This window comes from Syngnathoides biaculeatus, chromosome 9, assembly GCF_019802595.1.
Source record: "Syngnathoides biaculeatus isolate LvHL_M chromosome 9, ASM1980259v1, whole genome shotgun sequence".
NCBI lineage: Eukaryota > Metazoa > Chordata > Actinopteri > Syngnathiformes > Syngnathidae > Syngnathoides > Syngnathoides biaculeatus.
In genome coordinates this window covers 16261799-16285862 of record NC_084648.1, presented here as the reverse complement: position 1 = coordinate 16285862, position 24064 = coordinate 16261799, and the positions used below count along the sequence as shown (strand labels likewise).

At 42.8% G+C, this 24064-nt stretch overlaps 1 protein-coding gene across 2 annotated transcripts in view; it reads left to right on the top strand.

The window, feature by feature from the left end:
- Window positions 1-14054: 14054 nt before the first annotated feature.
- dkk2 (dickkopf WNT signaling pathway inhibitor 2) overlaps window positions 14055-24064 on the top strand; it is a 28007-nt gene continuing 17997 nt past the window's right edge. For both annotated transcript variants that reach the window (XM_061829191.1, XM_061829190.1), the window contains exon 1: window positions 14055-14490. In XM_061829191.1, coding sequence (XP_061685175.1) covers window positions 14254-14490 — 237 coding nt within the window. In that variant the 5' untranslated portion in view covers window positions 14055-14253. The remainder of the gene's footprint in view (window positions 14491-24064) is intronic.

Here is a 24064-nt window from a genome sequence, read left to right as displayed (position 1 = left end):
CATATAGCTTTGCCCTATATTTTCTAAATATCATCATGTGATTAAAGTCAAAAAAGGAATTTGGGCACATGGTCAGATGGCCTTGAAGGAAACGAACGTGTGTGATGATATCACACACCACCATGATAAAATGTCCGCTAAAAGAGCAGGTGCCTCGTAGGCAAGCTCGTGTCAAATTTGAGCGCAGGCCTTCATTAAACGCACGAGGTTACATGAAAGTGCAGCGCCATCAAAGACACTCTTTGAGACTGTCTTGACTTATCGCTGCTCGTGCATACAAATCACTTGGCTTGGTTGAGGAATTGAAAACACGCGCTCCAGAAAATGAGTTTAGTCTGTGTGAATCCCTTTGCTGGGGACAAAGAACAACTCTCACCTTGACACACGTGGACACCAGTAAAAACACGAGGATTAAGGTCTACAACGGGTGGCTGCCATAAATAAAAACCAAAGCTGAGGTTTTTGCTCTCAGGTGTACGCTGATGAAATTTTCTCGCTCGAGGGGCCACCAGAGGTTAATTCTCCTACGCCCGGCGAGGATATTGCCGATGCCACAGATGTAAAAGGTTGCGATCACACCGGAGGCTCACTGTGATTAGTTTTACAAAGAGACATTAGCGTCTGGAGAGGAAACCGTTCTTTATGAAAGGCCAATAATTCAAGTATGTAAACTTCTCCCAAAGGAAGGATCAGAAACCAAAGACCTGCGTGTTTTCCTGCAGCTCACCTGTACCGTTTTTTTTAGTACAAGTACAAATGCATTACTCTACTTGAGTTGATTTTTTTCAGATACCAAATTTCAGTATTTATTTTCCTGAACTTTTTTTTAGTCTCTCTACATTTGGAAAAAAAAAAAAACATTTATTGTCAAACTAGGTCTTGTCAAACAGTTACAGCGACTTTTCAGTTTCTATCAAAAGCTAATTTAGCAGATAAAAACCTGCTGATATGGACGCAGGTGCTCATCCAGGCCCTAATGTCAGTACAATCCAGATTATCCTGTCAGAAATGATTTTACGGCAAGTTCAGAAAAAAGCCAAATCTTTTGTGTGGTAAGTTTTTAATGAAGTGGCGGTTGGAGGTGAAAAGATTACATAGTTCGTCTGTGTGTAAAAGTCAGTCATAAAAAGTCTTTTAAAATTATTGTTTTTCATTTAGTAGCAGCTGCTCTCCCTCATAAAAAAAAGTACGTGGTTTCCATTTTCTTTGGCTGTCTTCTTTCACGAGGGTATCCATGATAAAGGGAAAAATAGTTATAACAATGAACAAATTAAAGAAGCAACTGGTATTAGTTAATGTTGCAGGCAAAATTATGCTTAAATGAATAATTAAAATTAGTCTGATGGTGAAAGTGATAGTGGTTAGAACGTCCACCTCACAGGCAGGCAATCCAGGTTTGAATCGCCGTTGGAGCATCTCACGGTGCAGTTTGTATGTTCTTCTTGCTTGCATGGGTTTTGTTCAAACCTCTAAATTGTCCAAAGGTGCGAATATGAGAGTGAATAATTGTTTTCCCTGTGATTGACAGGCGAACAGTCAAGGGCGCACCCCACCTCATCCACAAAGTAAACTGGGCTGGGCTCCGATTACAAGTGAGTATAATGAGGGAAACCTGTATAAAACCCATAAATGGATGGAACAGATTGCGTTCCAGTTTTAAGGGTCCACTATTTGCTTATTGTTATTTCTCCTTCCTGACCAATCTTCCTCCATTCCTGTCTGATGAGCTGAAGTGTTTACGATGCCAACAAACTTGAAAGTCACAGGCTAAAGGATCGAGAACAAAAAAAAACTTCCTGATGATAATAGGAAACACGGATCGGCACCCTTTGCAGATGCTTGGCAGCCGGGCTGTGCTTTCACTGCATGGACTCCATGGTAACTGGATTTGTTTGGAGGTGGTTACAAAGTGCCATCCAGAAAATTCCTTGAGTTCGGAGCAGATGGTGGTTAAAATGACAGGAGGCTTTTTGAAATGGACTGAAAGAAAGATCCAAACGCGCAATGTGGTAGGGAATGTTTGAACCTAATATACGGACATGACGGCCCTTGGGTGATCTGCATTTAACACTACTATATGTTGCAAAAACGAGGACAGAGGACTTAAAAGACGGAGGTGAAGTAAAAAACTGAAAGCGAGACCCTACCAGGGCAAAGGAATATTTCATCTCTCCCCTGAAACCTGAAGACTTAACCATATATTTGGCTATAGGTACAGTATTCCCGAAAAACTGCTCTTGGTCTCAGGTGAGTCCAGAAACAGAAAGAACCCCAAAATAGCTGAAACCTCCCTCATGAGAAGGTCCATGTAGGTTTTGTTCAAGTTAGTGAGAGAACTAAAACACATCTATTGAGGGCACTGCTTAAGAAGCACACACATATTGCGGACTCTATGCTGGCTCCTTTGGTTCGCACGGCTTAACTTAGCCTATAGCAATAGTGTGACAGAGGTAAAGTTCCATCCATCCATCCATCCATCCAGCCATATTCTTAGCTGCTTATCCTCACAAGGGTCACGGGAGTGCAGGAGCCAATCCCAGCTGTAAACAGGTAGGAGGCAGGGTACACCCTAAACTGCTTACGAGCCAATAGCACGGCACATGGAGAAAGACAACATTCGCACTCACAATCACACTTAGGGGCAATTTAGAGTCTCCAATCAAGGCACGTTTTTAGGATGTGGGAGGAAACCCGAGTGCCCGGAAAAAACCCACACAAGCACGCCGTAGTGAACAAGCAAACGCCACACAGACAGGGCCAGGATTGAAGATTGGTCCTCAGAACGCTATCGTGCAAAATCCTCAGAGGTGACAATCTTTAGCCTTACAGAAATGGGAATCGGTATGATAGGAAAGCCTCACACATAAAAATATACTAAAGTGTACAAACCCCAATTCCAATGAAGTTGAGAGAGTGTAAAGCGCAACTTGAAAAAAAATATTTCAAACATATATTGAACTGAATACACAACAATGACAAGATATTTATTCTTCAAACCAATGTACCAATGTTTTTTTTTTTGGGAGAGGGGAGCAAGTATTCTATCATTTTGAATTGGAGGCCTACAACACATTCCCAAAATATCTGGGACGGCAACAAAATACCGGGAAAATTGAGGAATTCTCAGAAAAACACCCATTTGGAAGATTGTATATAGGTGAACAAGTTAATTGAAAGAGTTGAGTGTCATGATTAGGTATAAAAGTAGCATTGCCAAAAGGCTGTCGTTCACAAGGAAGGAATCCACACCGTTCACCACTTTTGTCATCAGTGGTGCATAATATCAGCAAAAGCGTCAAGAGATCTGGAGATAACCAAAATTCAATGCCCGTGACGCTTGGGCGGGGCTGCCGTGAAAACTGGTCTCTTTGTGAAAAAGGAAATTGCCAAGTAGGCACAGGAACACTTGTGTTTTTATTTGTTTTATACAACCTCCGAACTTCACTAGAATGGGGGTTTAGTTTACATTCCAAGTGTTTAACAGTGAAGCACCGGAATAAAAATTCTCGACCGAAATGGAAAAGTAAACTTGAGGAGCCCAAAGCCGAAAACCGAAAAAATGGAATAAAGTCAAATCAATCAAATGTTATTTGTAAGAGCACAAAATCATTCACATTATTCAAAATATTAAAATAAAAAAAATAAAAAATTCACCAAACCAGGAAATTATTTATAAAACTATGCCAATTATGGCTGTGGCTGCTGCGCTACCAACACAAAAATTCACTTCCAGAAGAATGTGTCTGAATTTCTGTATTGTTAAAAAAAAAAAATTACCGCAGGAGAGTTATGGCAGTATATTATAGAATACAATTTAATAAAAAAAAGAAGTCTACATTCTTTTCGATTTCACATGATCATCACTCTATAATAATTGTTATTTCTTGTGATTTAATCGTCATTATTTTAAAGTATTTATTGCATGAAAATGTCAGACATTTGCAGCCAAACGGCTTCTCTTACATGCTCTTTTTGTATTTCCTGTATCTACAACTGCTGCTGAAATGATGGAAAAGTCCCTATTGGAGGACTCAAAGGTTCTATGATGAAGATTTATTAATGTACTTTAAAATTATAGGGTTTTTTTCTCATGTGACAAAGAAGCGGCGATGTACTAAATTATTTCCCGTCCCTGTTATGGCAGGTCTAGTATCGTATATTACAGTATTTTCCTTTCTGAGCACGTGGTTATTATTCCCTCAACTATTTTGCTCTTCAATGTTGACTAATCTCTTCTATAACTGCGATTGCAATGTGGTTCATTTTATTTTTTCCATCTTCATGTGCTCCTTGTCTATCTCTTATCTTCTGCCTGTTATTTGTTTCAGGATATGTGTCTAAAAGTGTCGTTGATTGGTGATGATGATGATTAGTGACATTTGCATCAGCGGCTCGGCATCATATTTAGCCGCATTAGCCGTATCTCAAGGGTGGTTGGGGGGCGGAAATTAGCATGAAACAAATGAGCCCAGATAGATCTTAGACGGATGGGAAATGATTTATCGCGAAGCATTTTATACCAACTACAGGATCAAATGCGAATGCATTCAAGAAAGCTTATGCCAATTTTAGCCAACCGAGGAACTTGTCATAATGAGAAGAACAACCAAAATATCAACAGCTGAGGTTGCGGAGGGCAACCGAATTAAGTTCTGCAATATATCTCTTGAAAATCAAAAGCAGGCAGGAAATGTTTGGGATTTTCCGAGTTATACTGTCGGGACAAGCTGAGTGGTCACAAATGTGGCAGGATTAAAAGATCTGTGAGGAAATTGCCCTTGATAGAAGAAAATGTACAAAGAGGTGGACGACATCACAAGTGTGGCGAGGACACAATAAAGGCATTGTGTTACGCAGTCATTGAAATCATAACCACGCTTTTTGGAGAGCTGATAGCGACTGATCACAGAGGTATGATGTCACTGGCTTGCGAAACAAAGATACTTCTTTTGGATGGGTAGATCTTAACTCCCGATTAAGACCACATTAAAGAAGTCTTAAAGGCCACAGGGACATTCATAACATGGCAGACCATGCCTCCATTGTGTAGGTGACCTATCAGTCTGCTCAAAACTGTGAAATTGGGACAACACTATCAGTTCTGATCTTGGAATAAAACAGAATCGCAATCAGTTCCACAAACCTCAACACTTTCTCTGAATTATTAGTGATTATGTTCAGTGTGAATAAAAAGCAAAAACCTCTCCAGAACATCAGAATCTGAAAGTTTGTCAGAAACAAAACTCTCCTGAGAACCACCTGGCAAGGAAGGCTGAGGTGCGATAGATACACAAGTATTTGGGGAACTAGTGGACTGATATTTGTACTTGCGCTTTTTGCAAGCAGAAATCAAGTGACCAGGCTTCTGACAATAAGCACAGACAGGACCAGAATCACAAGAGTCACTCGAAGATTGAGGTTTGGAAGAAGAATGTGACTGATTGTCAGTAGAACTTGAACCTGCCTTATCACCACTTGACCCTGTATGATAAGCAGTCTTTCCTGACAAAAAGTCCTTATGGTGAAAAAACTTGGAATTGCCAGGAGACTGAAAAGAACTCTTGTGACCACCACGACTGCATCATTTAAGGCTTTAACATTCTGTTCATCCAAATAAGTCCTGAGATCAGAATGAACAGACTGCTTAAATTCCTCCATCAAAACTAACTGCCTCAAACTCTGCCAGTCTGAAACCCCTTTTGAACCTCACCACCTATCAAACAAAGTTTCCTTTTCCCTAGCAAACTACACAGCTTTCATTATCCCTTTTTTTGAGTATTTCTAAATTTTTGACGGTACGGTTCGGGCACTAACTCATAAGCTTCCAGAAGAGTCTTTTTGACAAAATCATAATACCATCAAAGTACGAAAGGAAACTAAAGAATAAAAATACACACACACACACACACCATTTCAATTGATGACAATTGATTTTGATATTTCTACAAGAAAAATTCTGTAAACACACGATTTACATTTGTTGGACATATAAAATGATGTGGTGGACTGAATCTGCCCACCAGTTTACTACCTTTGAGTTGGTGGGTAGGGTTCGACACTATCTCATTACTCCGTTAATATGAATATCTGCTGTTGATTTGTGCCTCTTTTTGGGTGCAAAACACAATGTCAGCATTATGCTACATTACAGTTGTAAAATAAAGTGATATTTTTATAAACCTTGCAGTCAGATGAATATTTCTTTTGAGGAGATGCCTACTCTTTGTCAATGTAATGTAGAAACCGGAGTTTTACACTCTCATTTAAGGTCACAATTGTCAGGTTAGCAACTTTGGATTTAATTGCACGACTCGAGTTTTGACTTAACAGCTTTTGCAAGGAGCACATTGAATCCCGCTGGGAATCACCTACAATTTGGGGCAGTTTTGGGGAATTTTAAATGGACTGTCTCGCCTGTGTGCAATTATTTTCGTGTACGCCAAGTGTCCTGGTGCAGCATTTCAGGCATTTTAGCAACACGCATTAAACACGACTACAGTACCACCAAGACTTTCAGTGGCATGTATGTAGCACATACGTGTGGCCACATGTGGCTTCAATTAAAGCACTACCTACTGTCAAAACAAACCAACAATCCTCTGCACCATTAATAACGAAGCTTAATTTTTCTGGGCTGTTGAGCCGTTGAACCGCAAATGTGTTATCAATGTCCCTTAGATGTTATTAGCAAATGTTCTTTTTGACCATATTGATTCACCAGAGTATTGAAAACATTTGCTGTCTCAAAAGTATTTTTACAGTCAGTGTTGGCCACGTCATAAATGTTGCTGCCAGACGCCGCGTACCCATTGTCGCTTATTTGTGGCTCGTCCCAGGCGGAAACGCAGAGCGTGTCAAACACAGCATCAGCAACAGTCATGCTGAATTCCGGCAGCACAATCATCTATTCTCCGTCAGGCCAATGAAAAAATGCCATAAACCATTCATACTCACTATAAATGTTGTGCATACTTTGTCTTGAACCTGTTCCGCTTAGAATTTTAGTCAATCCATTTTCTTTACCGGTGAGCAAGTTCCAGGTCAGGGATGCCGTAGTCTATCGGAGTCGAGTCTCAGTGAAAGGGCAATTACACCCTAGACTGGTCGCCAGTTACGTCGTAGGGTACAGGTTTATTTATTCAAAAGCTCAAAGGGTTTTCATTTTTTTTTGCATGTCAACTACGATGATTCCTGCATATTCAATAAGTGTTCACTGTAGCGAGTGATACTCAAGTTTGATACCAAAACCTACGCATACAGTAGACTGTATAGAAGAAAACAGTTTTTGAATAAGCTCACATTCGTAGGGGAACTAGTCCAAGACAAAGGATGTAACATAAATAACATCCAGTACAATAACTTTTCAAATCCATTTTTTACATCATGAGCATTAGCATAATTGCTCCAGCGTTAAGATGTTTGTGCCTCGGCACAGTCTAGCAGGGGTTTTCTTAATTTTTCTGCTCAGGCCCCGCGTTGGCTCCCTCTTAATCATAAACACACGCAAAAGCCTTCCCCCTCCCCTTCTTTTAATCTACTTGGAATGAAGTTCAAAGACGCATGTCCTGATACGTACTCATCTCCCTCTCAATGATGGATATAAATTAGCCAGCGAAATACACAAAGCAATATCCTGTTCGGAAACAAGTCCTAATGCTGGGCTTTTCCAGATAATCCATCTTAAACGTCACTCCGAGATATTCCGGTAATGCGGATAAAAGCAGTCGTCTGCACTCCGAAAGTAAAACAGCACCCCCCCAAAATACTTTTCTGACGTCGGAAACGCCGTGCGGTCTGGCGTCAAGGGTGGGTTTCCCCTCGTTTGTGAGCCACCTGCTGACCGCGCCGCGTCATATCATATCTGTAGGCCAGGAAGAAGGTGGGAAAGACCAAAAAGAAGATTTGTTTATCGTGCAGTCTAGGTGACGCCTGTGCACGTAATCAGTGACTCACAAATCGACCAGGGAGTTTTTCACTGAACTCCACCAACGCGTGTTCTCCTGTGGGAGGAACCAGACGTACGGGGATTCCCAATTTCCAATCAAAAGTAGATCAACTGGGGTGCTCCACTCTGTTTGTAAATAATGACCTTTCAGCTGTTAGTCGACTGTACATGAAAATGGGGTCATGGAGCCTGAAAATCCAACCATGACGATCTTTTTTTGATTCCAAGAATTTTATTTCAAGGGGTCTAGGTCGCCCTACTGGGTGGGACTCGTCCTGGGGGATGCTCTCCGACCCCGGGTGCCTGGCAGGTGCCCGCTGGTGTCGACATCATTTGAGGCATCAGTTCACGCGACAAAAATATTTTGCAGCCTGTAAACGCAAACACGGAAACTAGTCTCAAAGTGCAATTTTTTTTTTTAAATGACACGATTATTGTTTGGTATGTAAACATTTATAACAGAAGCGGTATCGATTTCCCGTTTGTTTACAAGAAAATAAAATGTTTGTGTCAGAAAATCCAAACAGGTTTTTGAAAACGATAGCATTTTTGTGAAAATGCTAAAAATTGGTCATTATAATTCTGACACACTCACTTGGAGAACTCTTTGGAATTTTAGCCCATACAAGCTAATCTGTGGATATTTTTAACTGAAACTTGTGAGTCTATCGGAGAAGGGGTTCCTCAAGTACTCTGAAGGAAGAAGGAGTTTCTTTCGGCTTGTCCCGTTAGGTATTGCCACAGCGTGACATCTCAGATGAACGCTCATATTTGTTTGACACAGTTTTTATGCTGTATGCCCCTCCTGACGCAACCCCTCTTGAGGAGCAAAGGCCCCAGTGAGATGGGAACTCACAACCCCTGGTTTACCAAACCAATGATCTAACCACTGAGCTATGGGGCCTCAATGGATGCATTCACCGGGAATCGAACCCGGGTCAACTGCTTGGAAGGCAGCTATGATAACCACTATAACACCAACACTGTGACTAGAAAACTCAATGAAAAGGTTTGGAGGTACTGAGAAATAATGAATATTAACTCTAAAGTTAAAATCCAGCATTTTTTAAACGCCATCGTCTATGGACGATATCATGCAAAAATATTCCCATTTTTTTTCCAACACATATAAACTTAGTTTCTTCAGAACCCAATCTCCAATTTCCCAAGTTTTTGGTGCATTGTACTCGGGTTGAAGTCGCATTTCCAACCACACGTAGCACGTTGACATTCTCATATTTAGGAAATCTTGCGCTGATATGTCGAGTTGACGTTTTGTCATTTACATATTTACATTTTGTGTCACTGTCCAATGAACACAACCTAAACCTCAGAATATTAAGATTTGTATTTTTCCAAAGGCCAGCCACTATGTACAGTGTTGACAGTCCAAAGGCAAGCTCATAAATTCACACCAGGCGGTAGACAAATGTCATATTTGACGCGGTATAGCAAAACTGATACAATATATTATCCACATCAAGTGATTAAGCAATCTGCATCGTGCGCTTTCCCGATCAGCTGAGCGAGCAAACGTGACACAGCACTGCGGCCCGAGAGCGTCTGCGAGACGTTACCGACCATCTGGGGAGCGCTTTTGGGGTCTAAAAGCGTCGCGTCCTCCACGCATCTCATCTCCTGGGCTCATCTATCAACTCTCATCTGCTTATCACCGCCACAACGTCAACGCGTTTGAGCGGCAGGGTTTCATCTGTATGTCATTTTCAATGTCACACAGGCTTTGAAGCGGCTCCACGGTCTTTGCAGGGGTGTGCAGGGGGGGGGCCTACAAGGGGGGGCTGGGACACTTTCACTTCATGACAGCTGCTTACAATGAAGATAGGGCTACATGCATCTGGACCAGAGCTGAATTTCAAAACGCACAACTCTAGGAGAGCTTTTTCGATGCATAATTCTCTAAATCCGATATTAGGTACACGTGCGCACTTTTACAAGGACTGCATCTAATATTGCCTTTCAAACGGCATCATAATTGGACTCGTTTCTGTTCTTTTGTTCCCTAATGCAGCCGAGAATAAGGTCAACGTACACAACGGGTAGTCAAAAAGAGTTTGGGGTACAGTACTCAAGGTATTTGGGTGTAATTTCACGATGAACCTAAAATCCACTATAACCATTACAGGTGTAGGTCCAAGTGTTCCAATGCTTCAGTAGTTTTTGCGCAACCTGAAGTTGCCTTTCAACGAGGAGAATGGCAAAATGCACATTTATTAATCCAAAAATGTGTGAGTGCGACTGTTTGTTTCTATGTGCCCTGTGATTGGCTGGCAACCAGTTCAGGCTGTACCCTGCCTTGCCCGTTGACTGTTGGGATAGGCTCCAGCACTCCCCGCGACCCTTGTGAGGATAAGCGGCTAAGAAAATGGATGGATGGATGGATAAAAACATGTCCGAAGACGTCTACTTCTATTCCTTCACTATTACTGTAATTACTATACTGTACAATAAAAAGATCGCATGATAGTTAAAGAAGTGGCTGCTTTGTACTTGTGACATGTAATGATAATAAAGTTGGATGTAATGTTATCTAATATTAAAAAAAAAATGCTACCCATAGACAGGAAGGAAGTCATGGGTGTTGCTGTTTTCTTTTTGTTTATTTCTGTTAAACAGTCGTGGAAAATGAATAGAGCAATTTCTGATTTTCATTTGTAAATGCTCAGAGATTGTTTAATTATTTGTCTTTTTTGAGTTAATCCTTTGACCATTGTGAGTTTTTTTAAGATGGGATAAAAAAAAAAAGATACAAAATAACTTGAAAAATAATAAAAAAAAAACTCAAACCAAGTGTTTGTTCCCACAAGCCTTTACGTTAATAATGCCTTTTTTTTTTTAAGTCTCTACACACTTTGGAGGCATCTATTGAAGGCTACCTGGGCTGGGATGAAACCAGAACAACGGGGGAAAGGCTTCTGACCTCAAAAGCCATCTATCAAAGGCTCCAATTCAGAGTGTCGACGTCCATTGTGGGAGACAATGGAGGAGCGCCCCCACTGGGAGGAAGTATTGGACGTGTTTGATGTAACTGTAGCTACTCGGAGGTGATACGTTTTTCTTTTTTAAAGTTACCTTTGTCGCCCACACCAGACTTGCTTCCTGTCCAGGGGGAAGAAACCAAAAAAAAAAAAAAAAAAAAAAAAAAAAGAAAGAATAGAGCAGCCAATAGCATTTGATCTCTTAATACACGCCTATAACATGTGGTACACCTGTACAATCGAATGGGATTCAATACCAGGGGGCAGGGATGAGTCAAAATATTAGACAGCTGTGGAGCAGCAATGGAAATTTACAAGGAGACACTGCCATACGTGATCGGATGTCTTTGTCGAGACGTGGTGAAGCAGCGTGTGGCTCGAGGTTATATTTGGTCAATCTGATCTTGGCAATTGTATGTTTGCTCTCACAAAGCAGCTGAGTGTGACCGCAGATGTCATGTTGAGATCTTGTGCATTGCATTCTGGGTGTTCGCTCGGCAAAAAGTTCTTCTGGGGCTGCTTTGCCATATCGGCTACGTAGGGAGCGTGGAATCCATCAGTGATGTCACTGATTGGCATCGACAAAGACAATGGACCTTTCCGACCTGTCAATCACCTGTACAATAATAGCCAATCAGATAGCCGCATTGTCTTGACACGCCACTCTCGCCACATTGTCCCACAAGCAACGCTGGTTATCAATTGCGTGCGCTTGGAAAAGTTAATGTTACGAACAAAATGGTCTTCAGTTGGCTTGGGGAACGTGCAATTCTGATGAAAGATATCCGGCTCGGTTACAAAGGGCCCCGTTGATTCATTTTCCAAAGCCTAAAAGACAGTTGACGAAGTGTCTACGATGGATTAAGGCTCGTGGGAGAGCGCACATACAACTAAGCGTGGACAATACCAACAAACATGACGCTGTATGTTCGAAGGTAAGTGAGGGAGAAGTAACTTCTCTGAGTTTGGATTAATTATTACCAGTATTTTATACAGTGCAGAACAACTTTAATTTTGTTAGTGTATCACTGACCTGCTGAACGAAGTGTGTCATGTTTTATGCCAAAGAGTCAGAATAGTGATACGTAAATCCACCATGTTATGCGAGAGAAATGTCTATTTGCCTATTTGTATCACATCGGACTTTTAAGAGGAAGCACTGGGTTCCATTACGAGCCAATTCAAATGAATACACCCACTCACTTCTAAATACTACAATGATATTACTCGTGATCTTTCCAAGTAAAAAGTACTCACCCTGCTTTACAAGCGCAGTACCATTCCACCATTTTATCCTGTTGGATTTCAATATGAAGTTTGAGAGTCGCCAAACGTTTTTTTGCGTCGATCGCCGGCGTTTCGCCGTAACCCAGACATTACGTCCTGCTCCGTCCAAAATCTTAATTCCGTGTACATATCCTTGCGTGAAATAGTTGAGACCTCTCTGTAAAACCCTCTTGGACAAGTCTGGCGCATTTGGCAAAAAACATACCGCAATATTATCTGGAATACGCGATCGAGAATCCACTTCAAACCTGTTCTGTTCAGTCGCCATTTTGGAAGATTGTGGGACATGGCAACTGTACCTGAGGGGGGGGCGGAGCCGAAGATCGCCAGTTGGAAAGGTCCACTACTCCGCGTCGTTACTTTCACACTATATCTGAATTCATAGTTATTTTATTTTTATATAGTTGCATAGGTTTATGTTTTTGTCTTTGACATAGAACTGTAAATATTTGACCACCAATAAAGTTTAAAAAAAAAGGCAAACAGACAACACGTAATACGCAGACCAGACGAGAAATTTTGTCTCACGATTGCACCATGTTAGTTTATTGCAGGGCTCACCAACCTTTGTGAGGCTGAGGGGTACTTCGTGAGCACCGATCGTATGAAGTTGACCTGTTTGCGGAAAATTTCAGACTCAGTTCATTACACGTACATAAAATATTTTTGTTTTAATTTCTTGTAATAAATGACATTACAGGGATCCTAAAATTTCAATTCATGTAAGAACGTCAGTTTCGGAATTTAAAGCACAAATAAAAGTAACAATTTGTGGCCTGTGGTATTTTTTGAACCTACCTCGCGGGTGCCTTATATGGTCCTCGGGGGCTACCATTCGCCCGCGGGCACCGCGTTGGTGACCCCTGGACTATTGCAGTAAATCTTGTATTCCGATCTCACCACATCCTCTTTTTTACGATTATTGTGCTATATCTTGTCGACTCAAATGTGGCTGAAAACATTTGTTACCATGGGAATGACAACATGGGTGGATCGCGCCGACTGTATTATAAGAAGAAAATGGCGGGGGGGGGGAAGACTCGTGTTGGTGGTCACTGGTCCTCAGGACACGAGAGGACTTTGTGTAAGGCTTGCTTGAGGTATGTTCATGTACATTTAATACGGTACGGCTCCCAAACGTTGTTGTTACAAAGCCTAGCAAGCTAGTGATACCACTTGTGGTTGTTTATAAACATGCAGACCAGAACAGCAAATTCCAACCTTTTTTGGAGCCGAGGTACATTTCCGATTGAAAAACCCCAACACCAAAAACAAAAATCTCCCAAAAAGTAGATACATTAATTTCTGTATGTACTTAGTGCGATCAAATAAAAGAACATGAATTTGTTGTCCAATTGGTGATCAGTCAGCAAAGCTTGTATAATGTATTCCTCTTCCATAGAAAGAAACAGAACCAAAAGATGGGCCAAAACTAGGGGGGCATGCTTTATACATTTCTAGTTAAGTTTTACAACAATCATCCTCCAAAACTCCAATTACTTAAGAGGAATAAAAGCATCCTTGCACTCACCCCTTTTACAACAGCTTAACCCTGACTTTTCCATTTCCTGCAAAGCACAGATACAAGAGGGTCAGTTAAAATATACAGCGTATAATTTTTTTTTTTTTATATAGTTCATTCCCAGCGGGACTGCTGGTGCCGGCGGGGCTCCAGACAGCACAGCGCAGCGCACACACAGATCACTTTCAGCCTGTGTGTGTGTGCGTGGGTGGGGATGGGGGGAGGAGGAACAGCGCTCATTAATGCTATAAAGAGACGATCGCAAAGCATGCTTCACATTCTGTCCACGTTGCAGAGGGACGCTTTGATTCAACTCCACACAACTACTTTTTCTTTTAACTTGATTTGCTTTTTGCAGACAAAAAAAAAAAAACCACACGTGGTGGTCTTGAGTTTTGCTGTGAGATTTTTGTGGACAAAACAGTCCAACTTCGGCTCCGAGATCGGTCCCGCGCATCCACTTCATTTTTAAAATTGATTTAGTTTATTCATTTCGCACAAGGATGCTGCTGCTGGTGCGCTCTTGGAATAAACGCTGCCTTCTGCTGCTGCTCTTTGCCACCGCTGTGAGGTGCCAAGTTCCGGAGGGTCGACCCAAGGCCAACTCCATCAAGCCTGGTCTTCTTGCGGGCGGTGCGGCAGCGGCGGAGGAGGAGGAGGAACAGGCGCCTACCGCCGCCTCCGACCGCTCGTCTACTGTGCGTACAAGCCCCGTCAAGAAGTTCAACATTTTTGCGCAGGTACCCTCCATCTTCACTTTGATTGGATGCGTTCACAGAATTTGTTTTTTTAACCCACAAAAGTGTGGGTCACTGTAGTACGACTAAAGTTAAAAAAAACTAATTGTGTGTCTGTGTATATAAATCTCCATCCATCCATTTTTCTTTGCCGCTTATCCTCACAAGGGTCGCAGGGAATGCTGGAGCCTATCCCAGCTGTCAACGGGCAGGAGGCGGTTGCCAGCCAATCGCAGGGGACATGGAGACAAACAGCCGCACTCACAATCACACTTGGGGGCAATTTAGCGTCCAATTAATGTTGCACGTTTTGGGGATGTGGGAGGAAACTGGAGTGCCCGGAGGGGAGAACATGCAAACTCCACACAGGCGGGTCTCAGAACTGTGAGAATATATATATATATATATATATATACACACACATATATATACACACACACACACACACACACACACACACACACACACACACACACACACACCACACACACACACAACACACACACACACACACACACACACACACACACACATATGCAGCAAAGTGGTACAGTTGTAGAGCGTTGGCCTCACAGTTCTGAGGACCAGGGTTCAATTCTCGCCGCTGCCTATGTGGCGTTTGCATGTCCTCTCCGTCCCTGCGTTGGTTTCCTCCGGGCACTCTGGTTTCCTCCCACATCCCAAAAAACATGCAACATTAATCGGACACTCTAAATTGCCCCTAGGTGTGACTGTGAGTGCGGCCGTTCGTCTCTGTGTGCCCTGCGATTGGCTGGCAACCAGTTCAGGGTGTACCCCGCCTCCTGCCCATTGACAGCTGGGATAGGTGGGTTTTCTCCCACATCCCAAAAACATGCATTAATTGGAGACTCTAAATTGCCCCTGGGTGTGATTGTGAATGCGACTGTTGTCTGTCTCCATGTGCCCTGCGGTTGGCTGGCAACCAGTTCTGGGTGTACCCCGCCTCCTGGCTGATGACAGCTGGGATTGGCTCCAGCACTCCTGCAACCCTAGTGAGGATAAGCGGCTCAGAAAATGGATGATATGCATCCATCCGCGTATCCTCACAAGGGTCGCGGGGAGTGCTGGAGCCTATCCCAACGGTCAATGGGAAGGAGGCGGGGTACGCCCTGAACTGGTTGCCAGCCGACCGCAGGGCACATGGAGACAAACAGTCACACTCACAATCACACCTAGGGGCAATTTAAAGTGTTCAATTAATGTTGCATGTTTTTGGGATCTTATACACACACACACACACACACTTTTCAGAATAATTAGACAACTTTTTGCATTAGCTGTAATTTACGTTGTGCAGGTGTATCTCAAATTATTGTGTCGTAAAGAAATCAAACCACTCCCAACTTGTTCAACATTTTCTGTAAAATTCTTTTATTGGCTCTCATGTGCCTCCATGGTGTCTTGTTTCATATTTCTACTGTTATCATTAACACCCCCCTCTAAAATAGTGAGATTTCATTCCCCCTGCCTCCCACGCCACCTTTAAAAAATACATTTTCTCAGAACATTATACAGTACATATTTCATGAAACCTCTTTTCACGGTGATTCCCTCTCCCCTTTAAAGTCTACGTGAATGAGTCCCAGTTTATTCCCTCAGTCCAGTCTTTCCCATTTTTTGCACGAAGACAACCCGTGCGGTGATTCTCACGTAGCAATGACTGCAAAAGTCAAAACACTTCCAAACCTGGGGACTCTGTGTAGTGTCTTTTAAATAAAGCAGCAGCTCACCGTTTAAAATAAGGCTCCCTTATGTGCACGGTTATTGGCTATTTCATGGATCCGACCCACAACCTCCCAGGCCTCATAAACTCTAAATTGCCTTTTTAGACGTTACGCCGCCGCGCGCCTCCCCAGTAAATCAGAAACGGCAGCACAGATGTAAGAATTTAAAATAAAGAATTAAAAAAAAAAAAAGTGACCAGCGGGCCCTGACTCACTTTAAGTGTCACTGATGTGATCCTTGCCAGGTTTAAGGGATTCTTACAAAGAGTGGGAATCATTTTACAAACTGCCTGATCCATATTCTTGTGCTGTTCTTTTAATGCTAAAGTGACAGGTTTGACAAATAAGACTATAAAAAGATGAAAAGTAGGTCGTATATTCTGGAAGGTATTGGAAATTGGAAGAAAAAAAGTGATGGGGAGGGAAAAACAGCATGTTACCTCGCAAAACGTCAAGTGAAAGGATTTATTTCACCTGATAAGTGAAATTCCACATCTACTTTACTTTTAGAGAGAGCTTTATAAATAAAGTGCAGTATACAATAAATCAACCCATGTGACCCTGTCAGGGAATTAAGCATAGTAGCATCGGCAATAAAGGGCTAGCATGGTATATTAAAATTGACAAAACACCATACCTGCAAACTTTTTAGCTCCAAATTTAGGTATATAATACAAACGGCATCTTTAGACATTTAGGTATCTAACATAAACGGCATGTTTAGACAAAACAGAGCAGTAGCAAACCACAACAAGCGTAGTCACAAAAGATAAGCACAACTTACATAAAAGTCTCCATTTTGGGACCTGGGAAGGACCTCTATCTACCTGTCAAAGGGGTCGTCCTGCATATGCCTGCGCTATTTGGTACGTTTTCAAAAACACTGCCCTCTTGTGATAAGTTTGTTTACTTTATCGAATGAGTTAAAATAAAAACAAATTCGGCATGCATCACAAGACTTTACTTCATTCAGCCTAGCAACAAAACATTAACTGCGTGGCTTTTGTCGCTTTTTCATTACGTTTATTTTCTGGAAGAAAAAAAAAGGCGCACCCTCAAAGATTAGACAAAAGGAAACTGCATTTTGATCAACATTGTACATTTTTTAAAATCTAAAAAGATTATATAATATATTTACAGTCTTAAATGTTTTTTTTAATTGATTGATTTGTTGTAAATGAACCTAACATACTGTATCTGGTTTTGGAAATACCCAAAACAAAATTGTCTCCAGCACATAACTGCAAATCACATTCTGATCGCAGATTTGAACATTAAAATTACTTTGTTATTGTCATATATGAACACGTTTTGAATTGTATTCTTTTTATTTCAGTCTTGAATCTATTTTTACACTTGTAACAGTTAACAATGTTCCTAAAAAACTGTTAGTCTATAACCATGAAGGGTGTTAATGGTGGCATCAATGGTTGGTTGTTGATTTGTATTTCATTGATTTCATATAGTGGTCATATGGCGTTTGTGTTCCACCGTCCACTCCATTAGTGCCAGAAATTCCGCATCAGAAAGTCTCTTCTTTTTGGGGGGGGGGCTGTTTGTCCTTTTCCAACATGACCTTTGTGAGACGTTCAGTGACAATTGGTTACATGGAAACTGTCGAGAGGGCTGCCGTCTTTCCCCGAGCCGGCGACCATGCCGGAGCTGCTTTATGTCACCTCTTCGGCGGGAGGCGAAAAACCTCAAGCTTGAAGCCTGCCAGACCTCAAATTTGAACGCCTGCTTGCACCTCAGCCACTTTGATAATATGGAAAGACATAAGTGTGTGCGCGTGTGTGTGTGCAGACCACCAGTCTGCCAGCAGTAAAACGAGGCATGTCCAAGTGATGCCTGTAATGGCATTTATGGCAGGCGTTTCACATGTGATTATACACACGCATACAGCGCGTGTGCATACGTGCCAGGAGGTTTTCAACACTTGTAAAGTCGCGGCCGAGGCCGCGCCGTGCGGCTTCGACTCGAACGTTTGACTGGGCCCTCTGCACGCCGTTTACAAGCGGAATAAATCAGGGGGCAAAAATGCCTTTCGCCGAGTGGAGCGTGCGCACTGTTGCCTTTCGCTCAACGTACCTTAAGGTGCCTCGGAACCCATGACCGTCATCTTCTATTTTTGAAGACAGTTTCGAGTCTTCCATGAAATTACCACGTTTTTTTCGTTAACATCAAAAGACAATTAAGGCCTCAATTGCAGCTAATGTACTTTTTTTTTTTTTGGTACCACATGAAGACAATTTAGCCTTTTGACAGAAACGACGTTGCGGTGCATTGTTTTGTGAACATCAAAGACGCTAAATAGCCCTCGATACCTCATTTTGAATGTGGTTTGGTAGAAAAAAAATGAAGACAATTTGGAATTGTCTTGGTGAAAAACACAGAGGGTGATATAACGGTCGCTGAACCCAAAATAGATCATCCTGCCCATCAGAGCATTTATGATTAATGTTTTCATGAGCTATAAAGACAATTTATAGTCTTCAATGCAACTACAGGATATGGAGGCATTTTAGTAAGCTTGTTTTGAGAAAGTACCTGGAAAAAAAACTCTGAACAAACATTGGGAGAACTGTTTGAGCAGACAATTCAAACACCCTTAAAGGGCAAGTGTCATCCCTATAAACATTCTCAAATAGATATTGTAATGAAAAATACATATAACATTATTCACTTCAATGTCTGTATGAAAAAATAAATATGAGCAGAGAGCGCGTCGGCCATGCGCAAAGTTGCGGAAGTGTCATTCGACATCCAAGTGGTCGCCATATTGGCTGCGTCTCCTGTCCGTGACGTCACCCGGACATTCGCCATTGAAAACACGTTGCGGCCCCTACTGTGGGAGACGAACACGGACACGGAAGCTCTTTCGAAGAAGAGAACAGCTCACAAACAAGTGAAGTTACCGGGGGCAATATTACCTTATTGTTTCGAGCCATATTTAGATGATGTGGGGATCACGGCCAAACCGCCTCCCTGCCCGATCCACACCTCCAGCGGAGATGAGCCATCGTGGCCCGCCGCCAAAAATGAGCCACCCGGGCCGACAAGGCCGGCGGCCGGCCACGACGAGTCACCCCAGCCGACTCGGTCGCTTTACGGCGTTGTCGTCGCACGCGGCTAAGTGCGCCGTTGCCGGCAGCGTTGTTCATAGCGGTCACCGTCCGCTATGAACAACACCGCCAAGCTGGGCCGCTTTACGGCATTGTCAGCGCACACGGCTGAGTGGGCCATTGCCGGCAGAGTTGTTCTTAGTCGCCGCCGTCCGCGAGCCTGATGCGGCAGCCATCGCCGAACCTGTGACTGGCGGATGCGGCGCCTCGGACAGGGTGGCTCATTTTCGGCACCAAGCCGGGCTGTTTTACGGAGTTGTCGTTGCACGCGGTTGAGTGCGCCATTGCCGGCAGCGTTGTTCTTAGCCGCCGCTGTCCGCGAGCCTGAAGCAGCAGCCGTCGCCGAAGCTGTGACCGGCGGATGCGGCGCCTCGGCCATGGTGGCTCATTTTCGGCACCTAGCCGGGCCACTTTACGGCGTTGATGCACACATCGACGCATTTAGCACCTGTCATACGTACGCGGATCTTTTGTTATGTTATGGGAGATGGATTACGTAGTTTACTATTATTTTTTTGTTAGTAGCTGTATCCACAGCTACCTGTCGTTTGGGACCCACGAAGCTCTCGTCCTTTGCACCCATGCAATCCATTTTTCACGACGAACCGGGTCTCTTGGAAACTTATGAAGGGTAAATCCGTCCTCCCGAGCGTTCGAGCAATATCCAGCAATGCAACGAGCCGGCATTTTGGCTAACACGAAGGAACATCGAGCTACCTTCCCGCAGGTAAAATTAATAGAAAGAAACGAGTCCGCTTGAGGGGGGGTCCTGCCCCGTACGTCACTTCCTGCTTCTTCTCGAAAACAAATCACTTGAGAGGATTTTCATGGCGGGAGTTACAAAAAGCCATATACGTCGAAATCATGTTTTGTGGTGAAAAAAATGGATGGGTCCATACCGGCTGCCGTTTTTTCATTAATAACATACTAAAAACCATCCATTTCATGCCACTTGACCTTTAAGATTGTAAGTACAACTGTATAATAATAGTTGGTCATAAACACTTATATTATTCATCACACAAAATAAAACCAGTTCACGTAAGGCAGTAACTGACGTCAGTTGACATGTTCTGCTATACAAATTATTACATACAATTATATTAGTGTGTATTATATATATTTTCAAGATGTGGAAATTGCAGCAAAGCACTCGTGATTATTCACCAACTTCCTGCTTCTTCTCCAAAACAAATCCCTCGAGAGGATTTTCATGGCGGGAGTTACAAAAAGCCATACACGTCAAAATCATGTTTTGTGGTGAAAAAACGGATGGGTCCATACCGGCTGCCGTTTTTTTTTTTTATTAATAACACACTAAAAATCATCAATCATCATGACACTTGCCCTTTAAATAAAAATAAAACATAAAAAACTTGGTAAAGCAATTCAGTGCAGAACCTCACAGAAACTGTAAACATTACCTAATAGCTCATGGTGTGAACAAAGTTTCAAAACAGGTGTGGCGATCATGTACAGTATCACTTACCGATGTTTTTTTTAATGATTGTAGTGGGAGGAATGAGGTAAGTTTTATTATTTGTTGCGGCGCGTTCCCCCGGACTCCGATGTCATCATATCGCTTCCAAAACAGGGCCTTCAAAGTCTTTTTCACGCTCTCCGTTGGGGAATCGCTGGCATCTCGCATAGCCCGGCAGCTACGCGAGGCGTGTTAATAACTCATCTCTGTGGAGTAAGAAATCTGATGTAAAAAAAAAAAAGAACATTTATGAGACGGTGTGAAGACGCATTGTTTGTGCTGCGAATGTTGGCGGAACCGTCTCACGTGTCCACAAAAACAACTCGCGTTGAAGGCTCTACATCAGGGGTGTCAAACTTATTTTGTATATTAATTATTTATATATAAATATATCTTAATAAGAATTAATTTTTTTTTACTTGCGGGCTACATTGTTGTTCCGGTTTCCCTCAGAGGGCCGTTATGACTGGGAAACAAAAATATTTAGTCATCTCATCATATTTACATTATCAATTTCTGAACTAGTTTTGGAAGCAGAAATCATGGGTAATGTGTTTTTCAACTATTCACGTTTGGTAACACAAAAATGCTTGTAATATCTCAACATTATCATTTATGATACATGACCATTTGAAATTTTGGTACAGATTTTCACAAGAATCATGGAAATTGACACGCGAGATTTGGCTTCGCGGGCCACATAAAATCACGCGGTGGGCCAGATCTGGCCCCCGGGCCTTGAGTTTGACACCGGTGCTCTACATTGTCTTTGGTGTTCACAAAAAAAAAAAAAAAACAGTGTAGACAATTCTATGGCTTCTTTGATGTTTAAAAACATGCATACATGTTCGATTAATTTAAGACCAAATTGTCTATTGGTGTGAATGTTTATGGCATGTGATTGGCTGACAACTAGACCAGAATCTACATGGGCTCCTGCACCAAGTCAGCTGGGATAAACTTGATATCATACCATCCATTTTCTTAGCCGCTTATCCTCACGAGGGTAGTGGGAGTGCTGGAGCCTATCCCACCCGTCAACGGGAGAAGGCAGGGTACATCCTGAACTGGTTGCCACCCAATCGCAGGGCACTTGGAGACAAACAGCCGCACTCACAATCACACCTACGGGCAATTTAGAGTGTCCAATTAATGTTGCGTGTTTTGGCGATGTGGGAGGCCTGCGTGGGTTTTCTCCGGGCACTCCGGTTTCCTCCCACATCCCGAAAACATGCCACATTAATTGGACACCCTAAATTGCCCCTAGGTGTGATTGTGAGTGTGACTGTTGTTTGTCTCTATGCTCCCTGCAATTGGCTGGCAACCAGTTCAGGGTGTTCGCCCGCCTCCTGCCCGTTGACAGCTGGGATAGGATCCAGCGCTCCCTGCGGCCCTTGTGAGGATAAGCGGCAAAGAAAATGGATGGATGGATATTATCTAAGGCAGGGTGTCAAACTCATTTTCTCGCGGGTCACATTGTTGTTCTGATTTCGCTCAGAGGGCCTTTATGACTGTGGTACAAAAATATTCAATCATCTCATCATATTTACATCATCAATTTATGAACTAGTTTTTGAATCAGAAATCAAGGGTAAAGTGTTTTTCAACTATTCACGTTTGGTAACACAAAAAATGCTTGTAATATCTCCACTTTATCATTTATGATATATGACCATTTGAAATTTTGGTACATGAATCATGGAAATTGATACTGTAAGATTTGGCTTCGCGGGCCAGATCTGGTCCTTGAGTTTGAGGGCTAAAGTGCTTACCTTAAGTTATGTGCATGAGTTATTAATGCTGTTTTTGATGATGTTATCATCAACCCCTCAGACAAAATCAATCTTTTACATGTGGGCGGTACTTACATAAACGGCGTAAGCTTTAACCAGTCGCTTTAATTTGCGATCTGTGTTCTAAGTCGTCACCGCCCGCCCCAGTTCCGCCCCGAACCGCCTGCGACGCGACCTTAATGAGCTGAGAAAAGTCGGGTGGAGGTGTCGCGGCTTGTTAGCCGTCTGGTGGCCTTTTCCAGTCTGCCGATCGGTGGGGGGGTTTCTGGCCCCATCGGACTTATTAGGGGGGCCTCCGGTGGCGACCTCCTTCTCCGTAATTGGACCTGTTAATGACAGAGGAGAAAACCGCAGTCATCTCGGACGCCATTTAACGACGTCGTCCGCAAGCGTGACAAGTCAGGATGTCTCGTTACCTTTAAAAGACGTCCGGGGTCCAAAGTTCACAGATGTGTTTGGACTGATAACGGACGCCGAAGTTGACATTTTAATGCCGGGGGATTTGTCGGGCGGATTCATCGTCGGGTTTATTTGATATCGGCGGTCTTTTATTTTCTGTCCGTTTACGGGACGAGGTTCTTTTTTCTGACTCGACGAGGCCTCTGCAACAAATGATGTCATCCGCTAGTATAATAAACATTCCCGCGTAAGGCACGTGGATCACTTTTTTCATATTTTCCAATTAATCAAGTAGGATTCCTAACTTTGATGTGCCCCGCAAACCATATTTACGTGATAGTGCTGCGTATGTCACGCGTTTGTGGCTCGGCAGAATTTGGGATGCACGCACTATCATTTGTTTTAACGATCCGGTACAACGTATTTGGTTCTGTTCTGATTCCTGCTCATGTCGCGCATGTTGGCGAAGTCAGACAGACGCGGGCAAGGAAGTCCAAATTAGCTTCCGATGTGCTGTGGCTGAGGTTCTAAACCCTTCTGGGGAGGCGAAATGGGTGTTTCAAGTCATTTTCAGATCGGTTCCAAGAGAACGACATCAAAACGAAGTACAAATTGATCCAACATTAGTTCCTAGATGACTCCAAAATTGTTTGAAGCGGAGTGGAAAATTCTCGTTCCGCGTGCCAAGGAAGCTGATCCAAGTTACGAGAGTTCATATCCGTTTCTTCTTTCTGTAGCTTTGGTCCGTCCTGGAGATCGTGTTGCGATAGTGTTCTAATGTCCAAAGTCTCAGAGAATACTAGTTTCTTCTCCCTGATGGGTTCAGAAGTCCCCTTAGCCCATTTTTTATGTAACACAGATCTGAAAAGGTTTAATTTATTTCACCAAATCAAACCCACGGAGCCCAGGATCTGTTTTAAAGAGCGACTTGGTTTAGAGATCAGCAGCACCCCGTAAGAACAGTTACACTGAAGTGACAGCATCCATCCATTTTCTTTGCCGCTTATCCTCACCAGCGTCGCGGAAGTGCTGGAGCCT